At 28.9% G+C, this 13,088-nt stretch overlaps 2 protein-coding genes across 2 annotated transcripts; one reads left to right on the forward strand and one right to left on the reverse strand.

Moving 5' to 3' along the window:
• The first annotated feature begins 3,995 nt into the window (after positions 1 to 3,995).
• LOC114403781 (transcription factor LAF1-like) lies at positions 3,996 to 6,664 on the forward strand. The gene is made up of 3 exons (XM_028366939.1): positions 3,996 to 4,258; positions 5,160 to 5,289; positions 6,036 to 6,664. Exons 1-3 carry the CDS (start codon positions 4,123 to 4,125, stop codon positions 6,580 to 6,582), a joined length of 813 nt encoding a protein of 270 aa, XP_028222740.1. The 5' UTR covers positions 3,996 to 4,122; the 3' UTR covers positions 6,583 to 6,664.
• Positions 6,665 to 7,233: 569 nt separating this feature from the next.
• On the reverse strand, positions 7,234 to 9,447 carry LOC114403782 (25.3 kDa vesicle transport protein). The gene is made up of 5 exons (XM_028366940.1): positions 9,060 to 9,447; positions 8,588 to 8,748; positions 8,260 to 8,403; positions 8,067 to 8,134; positions 7,234 to 7,759 (listed from the first exon to the last, which is right to left on the reverse strand). Exons 1-5 carry the CDS (start codon positions 9,248 to 9,250, stop codon positions 7,661 to 7,663), a joined length of 663 nt encoding a protein of 220 aa, XP_028222741.1. The 5' UTR covers positions 9,251 to 9,447; the 3' UTR covers positions 7,234 to 7,660.
• Positions 9,448 to 13,088: the final 3,641 nt, after the last annotated feature.

The raw sequence follows: 13,088 nt of genomic DNA on the forward strand, positions 1-13,088 counted from the left end.
TTGCTTTTAGTCTCTCTCTCTCTCTCTCATGAGTAACTATTTATTACTTTCACTTTTATTGACTATGTGCGTGAAAGAGCAAAGTAAGATTCTCAAAATTCTATCCATACAAGACAAAGTTAAACACTCAAAGAGCACAAGACATTAATGCATCTCACCTACTATTACTGAACTTAGAGAAATAAATCATAATTAAAGATATTCTTATAAAAAATTAATGCAAGAGATCAATTTGATTATTATAAAAAAGATTAAGCCCAATTTCTATTTTTTATATCTTAATCCTTTTGTTGATAAAATCAAAATATCTTCTCTCTTAGGACCAAAAAGTTTTAAATGAATAACCTTAGTTAAAAGCGCAAAACAACAACAATTATAAGATTCCTTTGTGCCCCAGAGGATAAGAGTCGGCAGATAATGATTCTTCTTCCTTCCACAAGTTTAGGGAGAATAAGATAATTAATTGTCCCATAGTTTAGGCAGAAGCAAACAATTGTAGAGTAGAGCACATTATGCTTCAAGTTTTGTTATATGATATTACATCCTTTAGAGCTTCAGGCATGCCTGCAATTTAATTTCTAGGTAATTACAAGTTGTGAAATTAAGTTCATTGCAGGTTTAGAGTTGTTTTAATAAGTTCTTTCTATTTATCTATCTAGTTAGTCTTTTAAAAGGGCAGTTAATTAGAAAAGTCTTTATTTTCTTGGTTCTCATCAATATTATTATTTAATATTATTTGACAAACTGAATAATTCTTGCTACTTAGAGGAGGCCAACCTTCGACCATGCGTGACAATTTTTTATCCCCGTTGAACTTTTTGTGTGTAGTTTTTCAACCAGTTTTTTTTGTTAAAGAAAGTGCAATGTGGCAAAGGGATTCCAGTGGGGTATATCAGTTAAATATACAAATAAAATATTGTTTTGTTTATGTATTGAAGAACCACATTGCCCAATTCTCAACAATAATTGTGATTCCTTGTTGATCTCATCAAGTCATTAATTGGTTGGATAATCTCAAATTTGGAATAATAATGCAAATACAAACATACGCGCTTGGGAATTTCTTCACCAACGCTGTACCTTTGTCGTGTCGCACTAGGATTCCCGTGTTCCTTGACAAACTAATTGAGGATCATTTTCTTAGTCAATGGCTTGTTTTGCTTGGGTATATGCCTGATTGAAGGGACACTACCAACTTGAAGATATACATGGGGACTCCTCAGATTCCATTTTAAAATTCAAGTATCAAACATGATCGTCCTTCTTCTCTGGAAGAAGTTAGGGATACATCTCCATGTGCCAACTAATTAATCAATTTATCACCTAATGTGTTTAATTTTTATGAGTTTAATTTTCATATTTTTTATTTTTTGGCATCTGTGTCTCCCGTCTAATGGGTTACATACCAATCCTATTCAGCAATTTATTAAATAAATAATTTTCTTGCATGTGAATGTAACACCATCTTATACGATAATGCAAAGATTTTATATTTTCCACCAAATAAAAAAAGTGTAAACATTTTAGTTTGTGAATTTATTAGAAATCATCCTAAATATCACACATGACAGTCTCTTGTTAAATGATTGTGTAAATATCATGTTATAAATGAATTTAACATAATTATTATAAAAATTAATAAAATTATTAATTATATGTTAATTTTTATTGATTAACGGTGTAAAAATATTGTGCATGAACTATTTTTCAACTGAACTGATCAAAAGCAAAGTGAAGTCATCGTTAGGTTCCGTAGAAAAGTGTTCAAGGAAAATAATATGTTTGCTTAGGATTTGTTTTAGAGAAAATAATCATTTAAAAAAAATCAAGAAGTGAATATTTTTTTATATTTAATTTGCTAAACCAAACACGTGAGTTTTAGGAATGGAGAGGATTACTTTCTATTTCCGCCATCATAAAAATAAGTTAATCCTAACCTTTACCTACCTCTGAGTAGTTGATCCTTGTAACATAATTTTTCTCAAACTTAGTTCATGACTTCTTGTACGAACTGGTAAATCAGTCAAATGAAAAATAATCCCATAGAAGAGGGGTTCTGTTAAAAATCAGAAGAAGAAAAACCATTTGTTAAAATCAACTAAAATCTATATTTTATAGTAGGGAAATGCTCTTTAGCACGAATTTGTACTAGTACCAAAATTTTGCAATCTCGCTCCCCCTTTGATTTCTATTAGAAGTTTTGATTTAAAATTTTTAATTTGAATTTAACTACTAGGATTTCAATATTTATTTTCGTATAAGATTCGTGCAACGCACTAAATAGCACTGCTGTTTACAGTATCAACTATACTCGATAACAATCCACAAGTTAATACAACCCACATACGAAATATGAACTAATGCAACAGAAATTGATCCTCTGCTGAAAATTGATGCAACCATTTCCCCCAAGTTAACTGTTTTTATCCTGATGTTATCCGCCATCAATGCTATGTTATCATCTACTATTATCTGCCAAATTTGTACAAACGTTCCTTTTGCAATAATGCAAGTGTAAGTGTAATGGCTCTTGTAAGGACAATTTTCTCCTATAGCAACTTCAACATGCACCCGCTTGTAGATTCTTCACGCTTATCTGGTTCACTGTTGCTGCCATTTATTTCATCTACTGCATACATCAGCCACAGAAACAGGACAAAGACAGGTTTCTTAACTGCATTAAGTTTGTAACAAAAATTGACTCTATATCAAATAATAATTTGATGAGTTATTCTTGATCTAGTTCAGTTGGTTGAGTAGAGCGTGTGAGTTGTTATAAACTTCCGACACCATTCTCTTTGATTCCCACGGATCAGAAAAAAAATATATTAGGTTTCTTTCCCAGCAATTCTTAGTCTTTGTTTTTGTTAGCCATGTCTTACATTCCTTTAAATTTATTATAAGTATAATTTGGTCTTCTTTTTTTTCAATTTTCATATTTTCCCAAAATTAATCTAACTCAACTGGATCTCATTCAATTTAATAGTGGACACCAGTTAAAAGAACAGCGAACATGCAAGCAGCATCAACAAAAGCAGGTCTCTTTACCATCTCTGACCTTATTTGAAAATGAGTTATGCAGTACCTGATAATTCGAAAGGTAGATGCAAAACCCTGAAGATCAAAATCGATAATCTAAAAAGCATATGAACTTACAGGATTTAAATTTACTCATGAAAATACATATATTATTCGGAAGTGAATGATAATAAAATGATCAGTTTTGAATAGTTTTCCACGTTTATTGTATTTATGGGGTCCAACTAGTTACACTTAAAAACAATGTGACGATTGATCAAGTTTAATACTACTATGCAGTACTTTGTTAATTGCTCTTAAAGGGTAAAGAATGTGTCGGCACGAGATGAAGTTGACTTGAATAAGCCTAACCTATAAGGTTTAGGTACTAGCTCAATGAATAGTATGCTCCAATCCATAGCTGCATTCCTATTATTACCTCACTACCATTATTCAGTCTACCTGGCCAGAGAACAAAAGGAAGTTTCATCAGTTAAATTAATTTATGTTGTACGTGAAGACTGCACACTATTTTCTTATCTTTAACGAATTGAAATTCTTCACATAAAATAACACTTTCACATCTGTCACAAAAATATTTAAAATATGCAATTTGAATGCAAAATCAAACTCGCCATCAATATTGTACCAAAAAAAAATCATGTAACTTTTGGAGATTTTGGACATATGACTTTACTTTCCCGTCGTAGAATTCGTCAATGATCTAGTGTTAAAGTTGATAGCAAACAATGATGATACCATAAGTTCCAACATTTTCCAAATTGGCACCCTTTGAGTCTGTAAAGGTGAATTTCAGTAAGGTGGAACAAGTTTTCAACCCTTTGGGGCAGGACAGAATTTTTTAATTCAATAGAACTTTCTTGGTTTATTACATTTATTTTGTTATTTCAACGCCTGTTGTGAACAAGTAATGGGAAAAAAAATGCACAAGCACGACTATTTTCTTGTATTTTTATATATAAGTCTGTTTGTGCACTGTTTCCCCAACCAAATGTTATTCCCTCCTTTCTTAGTCTGCTGTGTTTTCTCTTTCTAGAGAATCCAAGCCTACCATTGAAGTGGAATTCTGTGAGGCTAAGTAAAATGGGGTACCAGCCATTGGAAAAGGGAAAACCAAAACATAAGAAGGGGTTATGGTCACCTGAAGAAGACAACAAACTCAGAAACCACATCCTTAAACATGGTCATGGCTGTTGGAGTTCTGTCCCCATTAAGGCAGGTTGGTTTCTTTCTTCTTCCCTGTTTGTGACCTTTTTGTCAATCATACCACAGTGAGCATATTCTTGATATGTACTTGACAAAGGGGCATTATTCCATACTCTTGATACCGTTATATTATTAAATGGAGACATCCTTGGTCTTCTTGAAGAAAGGTTTCTCTTCCTTGATTTGAAAGTACGCCTACTATTTATTTGAACTCAGATTATGTTATCAAATGGAAATGTGGACATGTTTAACTGATTTTAACATCTATAAATTTGAGATGTCTTAATAAGCTTTTCTTTTCACTTTATTTGAATTAATTCTTATACATTTGTCCAATCAATTCTGGGTATGAAAACATTATATATTTGTTTTATTACCATATTATTGATAAGAAAAATAATACTTGTACGAAGGGGTGTTTGTGGCAACATAAGAAAATTCTCAAATAAGCACGTACAATATAAAAATCTTCTAACTAAAATATTAGTTTAAAAATATATAAATTTTTGGTTCGATTTAAGTATGATTGACTTTTAAATTTGAATTTGAAAATCAATCCAATTCCATTATCTTTTGTTTGATTTTGTTATTATCAGTCAAGTAATACTCTGTTAATTAAACTAATTTCATCCATTTTTTTATTCTGACTTAGTTAAAAATACTTGTGAAATGCATGACTTGGTACTTATTAGAATTTCATAATTCTTGAGGGGAGTTACTTCGTACTAATACGATTAAAAGAAAAACAAAATAATTTGACAATTCTTTTTACACCTTTTGGCAGACTAGACCAGCATTTTGACTCAGTAAATTCAGCTGGTAATAAACAAAAGTGTTATAGTCAACCATCGGGCATTTATATCATTTTTTAAATTTTTACCTGACATTGTTGGGGCAAATACATTTGTGTACAGGCTTGCAAAGGAATGGAAAGAGCTGTAGATTAAGGTGGATTAACTATCTAAGGCCAGGATTAAAGAGAGGGAAATTCAGCAAACAGGAAGAGGAGACAATCCTCACCCTTCACCACATGCTAGGCAACAAGTAAGCCAAAAAGAGTAAATCTTTTTTCACTTTATCAATTTTCAATAGTTTCACTTTTATGAGCAAGTTGATGCGGAATAAGTAAATTTTGTAATTTTCAGTCTAAAATATTGATGAAGACTTGTCAGGAATAGGTGTCAAGTGTTAAATTAAGTTTTCATCAGTACAAAATGGTGCAAGTATCGGATAAAAAAACAGTCTCTAATTCAATATTTGAGGCTTAAGCTAGGGAATTTGAGGCTTAAGCTAGGGAATGCAATTGGATTGGAAGTAGTTTAATATTTAATTCTGTTCTATAAAAGCAACTGGGTCCTTTTAAAATGAAAAATTGAAGGAAGAACTGACAAGTCAGTCAAGCCATGATTGGCTTAAAAAGCATAATCCTTTTCTTTTTAAGAGGGATGAAATTGAAAACAAAAAAGTCTATTCTACTATTCCTCAATTCTGTATATTTAATTTAAATCTACCCCAATTTTATTTGTCCATTTTATAGAATGTCAGAGTGCCTCTTCATATATTTCAATTAGTAATCATCAAACATTATATACATTGAAAACAATCTATTCACATAAAAAATGTGTGTATGTGACTTGGTAACATTAATTAACAGCTGACATCCCAAAATTCAGAACAGAAATTCAACACCACTTTCCGGTAAAATAAAATATTGCAGTGTAATTTCTTTCCTATAATTTCTTCCACTTTTAATTAAGACTGCTGAGAGCAACTTGAATTATATTGGCTAGGTGGTCACGGATATCACAGCATTTGCCTGGAAGGACAGACAATGAGATTAAAAACTATTGGCATTCATATTTGAAAAAGAGAGTGGCCAAAGCTAAGGAAATGGAATCTCATAACCAAATTAAGTATGCTAGCTCAAGCTCAGATACTATGGACTCTTCACATTCTCTCCAAAATCTTGCAACTCAATGCCCACTGAATTATAACTTCACCAAAGAGGCTTCTCAAAGTTCCTTACCAAAACTGTTATTTGCTGAGTGGCTTTCACTGGATCATTTAAACTCTGCAAATTCAGTTGACTCTTTGGGTTTGAGGAATGGATTTGATCAAAATTCATCTTTTCATGAAGCTGCAATTCATGACATGTCAGAGGTACCCTTTGGTGGAGAGTATAATAGATGTGTAAGTAACATTTCAGCCCCTGAGATGTTCAATTCACAGCTTAAGTATGGAAATCAAATGGTGGAAAATGGTTACATTCATTGTATGCCTAGGGTTGACTTAAGTAGCAATTTCAGCATAAGCAATGATGCAATAATGTACATATGAGAGCTAAGTTTCCGGGCTGGTCAGCAAGGAATAATATCATTTTCTAATTTTATACATACTGAAAACAATCAAACTTTAGCAATATATATAAAATAATAATTCCATTGCAAGTTGTATGTACTATACAATAGGATGCCACGCGCATGATTAATTTTTATTCTTCCAGATTTGTCGTTGCATGCATATATTTAATTTCGTTTCAAATTAAGAAGTCAACTTCCGGGGTCTTCAATGTTTTTACTGAAAATCTTAAAACATTTTTGGCATTGATTAAGTGCTAGTGGGTTAATGTGCAGAAATTTGGCCATGTATATGAATATGATATGATTGTAAAATATCACACTACAGAGCTGCTACTACTGATGGTTGCAAAATGCTAAAGGTTCATGCCACCTAATAACTGTAGTGTGAATAAATTATTAGGGGGTTTGAGACCATTACATAATTGATGCATTCAATTATGCAATTCAATCCAATTCATAGTAAGATGGATTAAACAAGTTGACTAGTTAGATTGGCTTTAACATTCCTACAAGTAAATTTTGTGCAAACCATCCTTATTAAGGACACACCCCAAGTAGATATGAAAACACATAGACACACCAACTTTTATTTATTTTTTTTTGTTTTAGAAAGATGGACACCAACTTATTAATATATATAATAATCATAAATTATATGATAAATTTGATAAATACCAATTTGTTACCATATTTACAAATGATTTAGTACATATAAAAATATCAATGCGCAACTCGTGTGAGTGCACAAGTCAGTGTACTAGGCTACTAGCTCATTTAAAAGGAAAATTTTCACTTTCAAGGTAGAGAGTAGAAATTCCGTGACAAATCAGAGTTTTTCTTCAATCTGTATCTCTCTTTCTCTGTTTTCCCTGGATTATGTGCTGGGGAAGGGATGGCAATGGGCCACTCCATATCTTTATTTTTTCTGCAACATCAATGTTGTATCAAATTTAATACTAGTGGGCCATGACATATTTTAAGTCCTTGCAGCGTATTGAAGTTTTATGGTATTAAACCATCATCTTTAGTCATGATCTGAGGGATTGCCACCAGCTTCAAACAATAAAGTCATCTGTGAGGGCTAAGCTAGCCCATAAAAGAGCCATCGAAGTAATGACAATGATCATAATAGGTGTCCATTTCAATGCAATCACCTGTGCTCCAAAAGAATAAAATGAACAATTAATGGTAGAATTGGATTTGGTCTGATTCAACCTAACAAAACCAACATACCCCCTCACACCGGAGATGGATACCATCTTAAAGTTTGAATTTAGACTTAATCATATAAATTTGAATTTAGACTTAATCATATAAAACTAGTATACATGGTTAGGATTTTCCCCCTCTTATAATAATATCACCTGTCAATATGGGATGTATAACAAGTAACATTTTTTTTCCAATTCTCTTGCCTAGAAAATGGAGAAAGAAAATTTAGAGCATTCAACTTTAGCATACCTCAAGTTGTGGGGAGCACCATATTGTGGATTCAGGTTGAGGAGTAACCGGTAATCTTCTCATTGTTTCTGTCATTATAAGATATTGGCGTGTGACCAAAAAAAGTTGCATAACTTGTTTTTCACTTAGTTCATGCTTCTTAGTGCAAACAAAGGCATCAATATGAACAGTTGAGGAGAGGGAATAATCTTACCTGAATTTCTCTTCCTTTCTAAAATTTTGTAAATGTCTTCAGTGGCAATATCTAAATCTTGTTTCCGGTTAGCGTTAAGTTTTGATAGGTTGGCCTGAGTTCTTGTATCAATGTATTGTCTGCTAATGTTTGCGATTATACCATCTGACAAAGAAATTGTGACTTTTTTGGCAAGGAAATATGGCAAAAACATAAATGTCACAAAGAGAATATATTTGGGGGGGGGGGGGGGGGGAGTGGACCTCCATTTCCTTATTTAGCAAATATTAACACCAATTGCTTGACAATGATATATCATTGTGGCAGACTAATGGTTCAAGGGAATTACCAAATTTGACAAAGCTGTATGGCCTTGTGATTTTGCCTATGAGGGTTTTATCAAACTTCTCAAACTCCTTTTGTATATCTTGTAGGTAATGGAAGGCCAGTTTTCTTGGGTACGTGGACTCACACAACACAATGAAAACAACTCCGTTCTCGACCAAGTAGCTTAATACCAAAAGAGTATAATCATAATCAAAATTTATTGCAATGCAACTTAAGAAACTAGAGAGGAATAAAAAACCAAAAAAGGCAAGTGCCATTAATTTAAAGTCTATGGTTTAAATGGAATGTTAATAGACTCGACATAAACTCTATTTCCTGAAAGATTAGCCTGTGATAAAAGGGTACAAGTAAATGAAGAATATGAGGCATAACAGAAAATCGCAAGCATGACAACAACTTCATCGTTAAAAGAACCAAAACTTAATTTGAAAGAAATTAAAAGAAGAGAAAAAAAATTAAAAAGGGAAGGATACTTGAAGCAGAAATTATCAATATGAATAGTCATCTTGGGAGCTGTTAATGCTCCCCTTGAAAATTCTCGGAGTATGAACTCTGCTTGTTGCCTGTAACATGAAAGATATCCATACTCTTCATTCATGTATCTCAGTCCTTGTGCTAGAGGCAATCCATCGCTTACCCTTCCAACTATAGTTACCTTAACCATCTCCTTGGAACTAAAACAAGTCTCTGAAATTTTCTCTTTTATCTCAACTAATGGATTTGTTCTCCTTTCTTAATGACTAAGATGGATTTATTTGTAAGGCCTTTTCGTAGAATGTGAGATGAAGGAATGAGTGAGAGAACTTGGAAAAGAAGTTATTCCTAGTGTGTGCAAAAGGAATCATTATGGGAGGACAAAAGATAAGGGGTGGCAGAAAAAGCTTTATATGATTAACCCCTTAATAAGAACATGCATTTCCCTTCTTTAGCACTTTTTTCCGTTCTTTCAATTATCATTGTCCTCGTGGAAAATTGTTGCTTTTTATTTTATTTTTTTCATTTTTTGGTGCAAGATGAGTATTGTAATTTGGGTAATCGATCATCCACTATCACAAAAGGTATACCATATATATTTTAAATTAATTAAGAATAATATATCCTTGCTATTATACTGTATTTAAAAATGTTAACATCTCTTAGAAGCCTAAGAAACCACATGCATATGAAATGTTTGATAACTTGAATAATATATATTTTAATATATTAATTAAAGTAATTTAAAAAATTTCACTGATATTAATTCATTTAAATTTTGTAATATATTATTAATATATTTGAATATTTAATTTTATATTATATTATATTATATATGTACTCTATACTATATACAAAAAAAATATTTAAAAAAGAAAAGTTACACGCGGCATTTTCATGACCTTCACAAAATGAATTGATTGAAAATGTTCGCCTAACATAGGGGGCGGTATGTTTGGTTTCCATTTTAATTTTCTGTTTTCATTTTTTTTGAAACCTGTTTTCTTTTTTAAAAGATTAGAATTTTTAAAATATATTTAGTTTTACTTCTTGTTTTCTGTTTTCATGAAATAAAAATACTAAAAATTTATGATATATTGACTTCTTGTTTTTTTGTATTTTTAGATTTGTTTAAAATTACATTTATTACCACCGTAATTTCATTTTACCCGAAATAATATTTCTGTTCTCAACTAAAAACATTGAAAACGAGAATTTATTATTTTCGTTTTAGTTATTTTCTATTTTCATTTTCACTGAAAATATTTTTAGAAATCCAACCAAACACATTTTCATCATCATTTTCTATTTTCAGTGAAAATGAAAACAGAAAACAACCAAACCAAACACATCCTAAATTTGCAGTTTTGCACATAATAATCTAATTTTGAAAGCAATTAATGATAATTTATCTATTTAAATTAATTTGTAAGTTTTTTAAAAATCAATTTAATTTATAATTATGACATGCATTCCGATAATTATTATGAATTTTGGCACAACATGATGACACACATTCCAATGTAATTAATTCTAAATTTTTTTAATTATGATACATATTCCAATGTATTTATGACATACATTCAAATGATAATTCATCTATTTATTCTCTCGTCAATTCTTAAATGCACGTTTAATTACCTTAATTAAAAAAGTTTTGTTGATCGGTCCTTAAAGACTCGGGTATTCATGAGTTGGACTAAATTCGTTATTTAATCCTATGAAAACTTTACTGATTTGGTTACGTTGGGTTTGTTTAATTCTTTTGATCCAACCCGATCATAGATTAGATTAATTGGGTTTTAATATTTAAAAAAATTATTTTTTTAGAACAATAATTTATTTTAATTTAAATTTTTATAAATATATAATGATTAAATATACTGAGGTCAAATTATGAAAATATTAAATTAATATAATTAATAATTTTAATGTTAATTCAATTTTTTAATTTTAAATAGAAACAAAATATAATATTAACATGAGAAAATATAAACAAAATCAAGATAAAAATAAAAATTAATAACTTAAAAAAGAAAAATATATGAATGATTTAATTTAATAATTTAATAAATTATGACCTAAAAATTATTAATGTGTTTTATATATAATAAGTTAAATTATATGATATAAATTAGATTGGGTTGAATTAAAAAAATAAAATTCATTATCCAACTCATTTATAATTGAGTTGAATCAAATTCAACTCAAACTCAACTCATTATAATTGGACTGGGTTGGATTATAGGTAAATTTAGACCCATAAACATTTATATTAAGAATAATGGTTAATGAATTAAAAGAAAATCATATTTATTATGAAAATTATATAAAAGTACATAAAAAATAATGGATAACACCATTATTTTATATATTTCAATAAAAATCTTTTTACTTTAAATTCTTAACTAGGGGCCTAATTAACATTTGGCTTGCAAAATTTTAGAAAAAAATTCATTGATTACAACTTCTATGTTAATTAGCGTACAGAAGAAAAAGGGTTTTGTACATAAATATTAGGTCAAGTTATTTAAATTTATTTATTGAAATAAGTATTTATTTTAGTAAATAAATATTTTTTATTTATTTTTTAGTTGCTTGTATAAGCTACTTTTGCTTTAAAAAAGTATTTTTTTTTCTTATTTTAAGAAATAATTCTTATCTATTACTTAAAAAATACTTATATAAAAAATGTTTATTTTAAAGTTTTTTTTTTAGTTTAAATAAACTCACCGTTAACTTAGCGTCAAACTCCTTATCAAAATAAACATTTCAATTGAAATTGAAAATTAATTTATTGTTGTTAAAATTTTAATCACCTCAATAAATATATGTAAAAAAAAAAATCACCTCAATAAATAAATTACCTTATTTAATATGTACATAGGCCTACATATAATATTTCAATCTTCATAAAAAAAATTCTTGAGCCATTGTTGAGAAATATTTACCTCAAATAAAATATTTTACCCACATAACCATGATTGACAATAAATATTTACCCACCTTAATTATTATATTAAATCAATTAATATTTGTGTTATTAAATGTTATATCTCTCATTTATTGTATTTTAAAAATCATAGTTTACTATATATGTAATTAAGTCTCTATAATAGAGAACAATAATTAATAACTAAAAGCATTATACTTTACAATTTATAATCCATGGTTAAAATAATTTAAAATTTTAATTGTAAATAATTTATAATACACATCTTGAGAAGAAATAAACATATTTAAAATAATTTATGAAATTGTTCAGAAATAATGGGACAGTTTGTTTGAATTCATTTGTTTTTTTAACTCATTCGTTAAAAAATAATTTTTTAATAAAATATTTTTTTTTTTACTTTTTTGTATTTAGTTATGTTTTAGAAAATAAGTGGAAAGGAAATTGAAAAAAAAAGTAGCTGAAAGTTAAAAACTGAAAAAATTAATCTTATTAAATTATAAATATTCGACAAAACTATTAACAGTTAAAATAATTAAAAAATGAAAAATAATAAAGAAAATAAAAAATTATAATTTATTTAAAAAAAAATCATAAAATTTGATAAATATATTAAAGATAAATATATATATATATATATATAAATAGGTAAAAACTAGTTTTTTTATAGCAAAAACTATTATTTTAAAAATATTATTTCAAGTAACATCTAAAAAAGACTAAAAATAACTAAAAAAAATTATTTATAAACAGTCAAATAAGTTTTTCAACTATTAAAAAAACTAAAAATTAATTAAAATCTCATGTCAAATATAGTCTTTATCTAAACTGATTATATTTTTTATTTTTAAAAAGAATTTTTTTTAAATCATGGTTAGAAACATTTTTTTTTTAATTTTAAACAAATTGTCCCAATGTTTGCAATGACAATTAATAAATGTCAAGCCGAATACTTTCTTCTGTTGTTGGACTATATCTTTCAAGATTTGTATTTAGTTACGGACAATTTTATGTTACTTTTTTCAAATTGCATTTTAGAAAGGGATTCAAACTAGAAAATAACGAGAGCATGTTT

This window comes from Glycine soja, chromosome 20 (assembly GCF_004193775.1).
Source record: "Glycine soja cultivar W05 chromosome 20, ASM419377v2, whole genome shotgun sequence".
Lineage (NCBI taxonomy): Eukaryota > Viridiplantae > Streptophyta > Magnoliopsida > Fabales > Fabaceae > Glycine > Glycine soja.

What these genes read in the sequence shown, in the direction of transcription:
- LOC114403782 (XM_028366940.1), bottom strand. Translation starts at nt 9,250, where the DNA reads ATGGTTAAGGTAACTATAGTTGGAAGGGTAAGCGATGGATTGCCTCTA. An exon ending in ATACAGCTTTGTCAAATTTG is followed by an intron (nt 8,404 to 8,587) that starts GTAATTCCCTTG and finishes TTTCTTTGTCAG; the next exon opens with ATGGTATAATCGCAAACATT. An exon ending in GGTGCTCCCCACAACTTGAG is followed by an intron (nt 7,760 to 8,066) that starts GTATGCTAAAGT and finishes TTTGGAGCACAG; the next exon opens with GTGATTGCATTGAAATGGAC.
- LOC114403781 (XM_028366939.1), top strand. Translation starts at nt 4,123, where the DNA reads ATGGGGTACCAGCCATTGGAAAAGGGAAAACCAAAACATAAGAAGGGG. An exon ending in TTCTGTCCCCATTAAGGCAG is followed by an intron (nt 4,259 to 5,159) that starts GTTGGTTTCTTT and finishes ATTTGTGTACAG; the next exon opens with GCTTGCAAAGGAATGGAAAG. An exon ending in CACCACATGCTAGGCAACAA is followed by an intron (nt 5,290 to 6,035) that starts GTAAGCCAAAAA and finishes TATATTGGCTAG; the next exon opens with GTGGTCACGGATATCACAGC.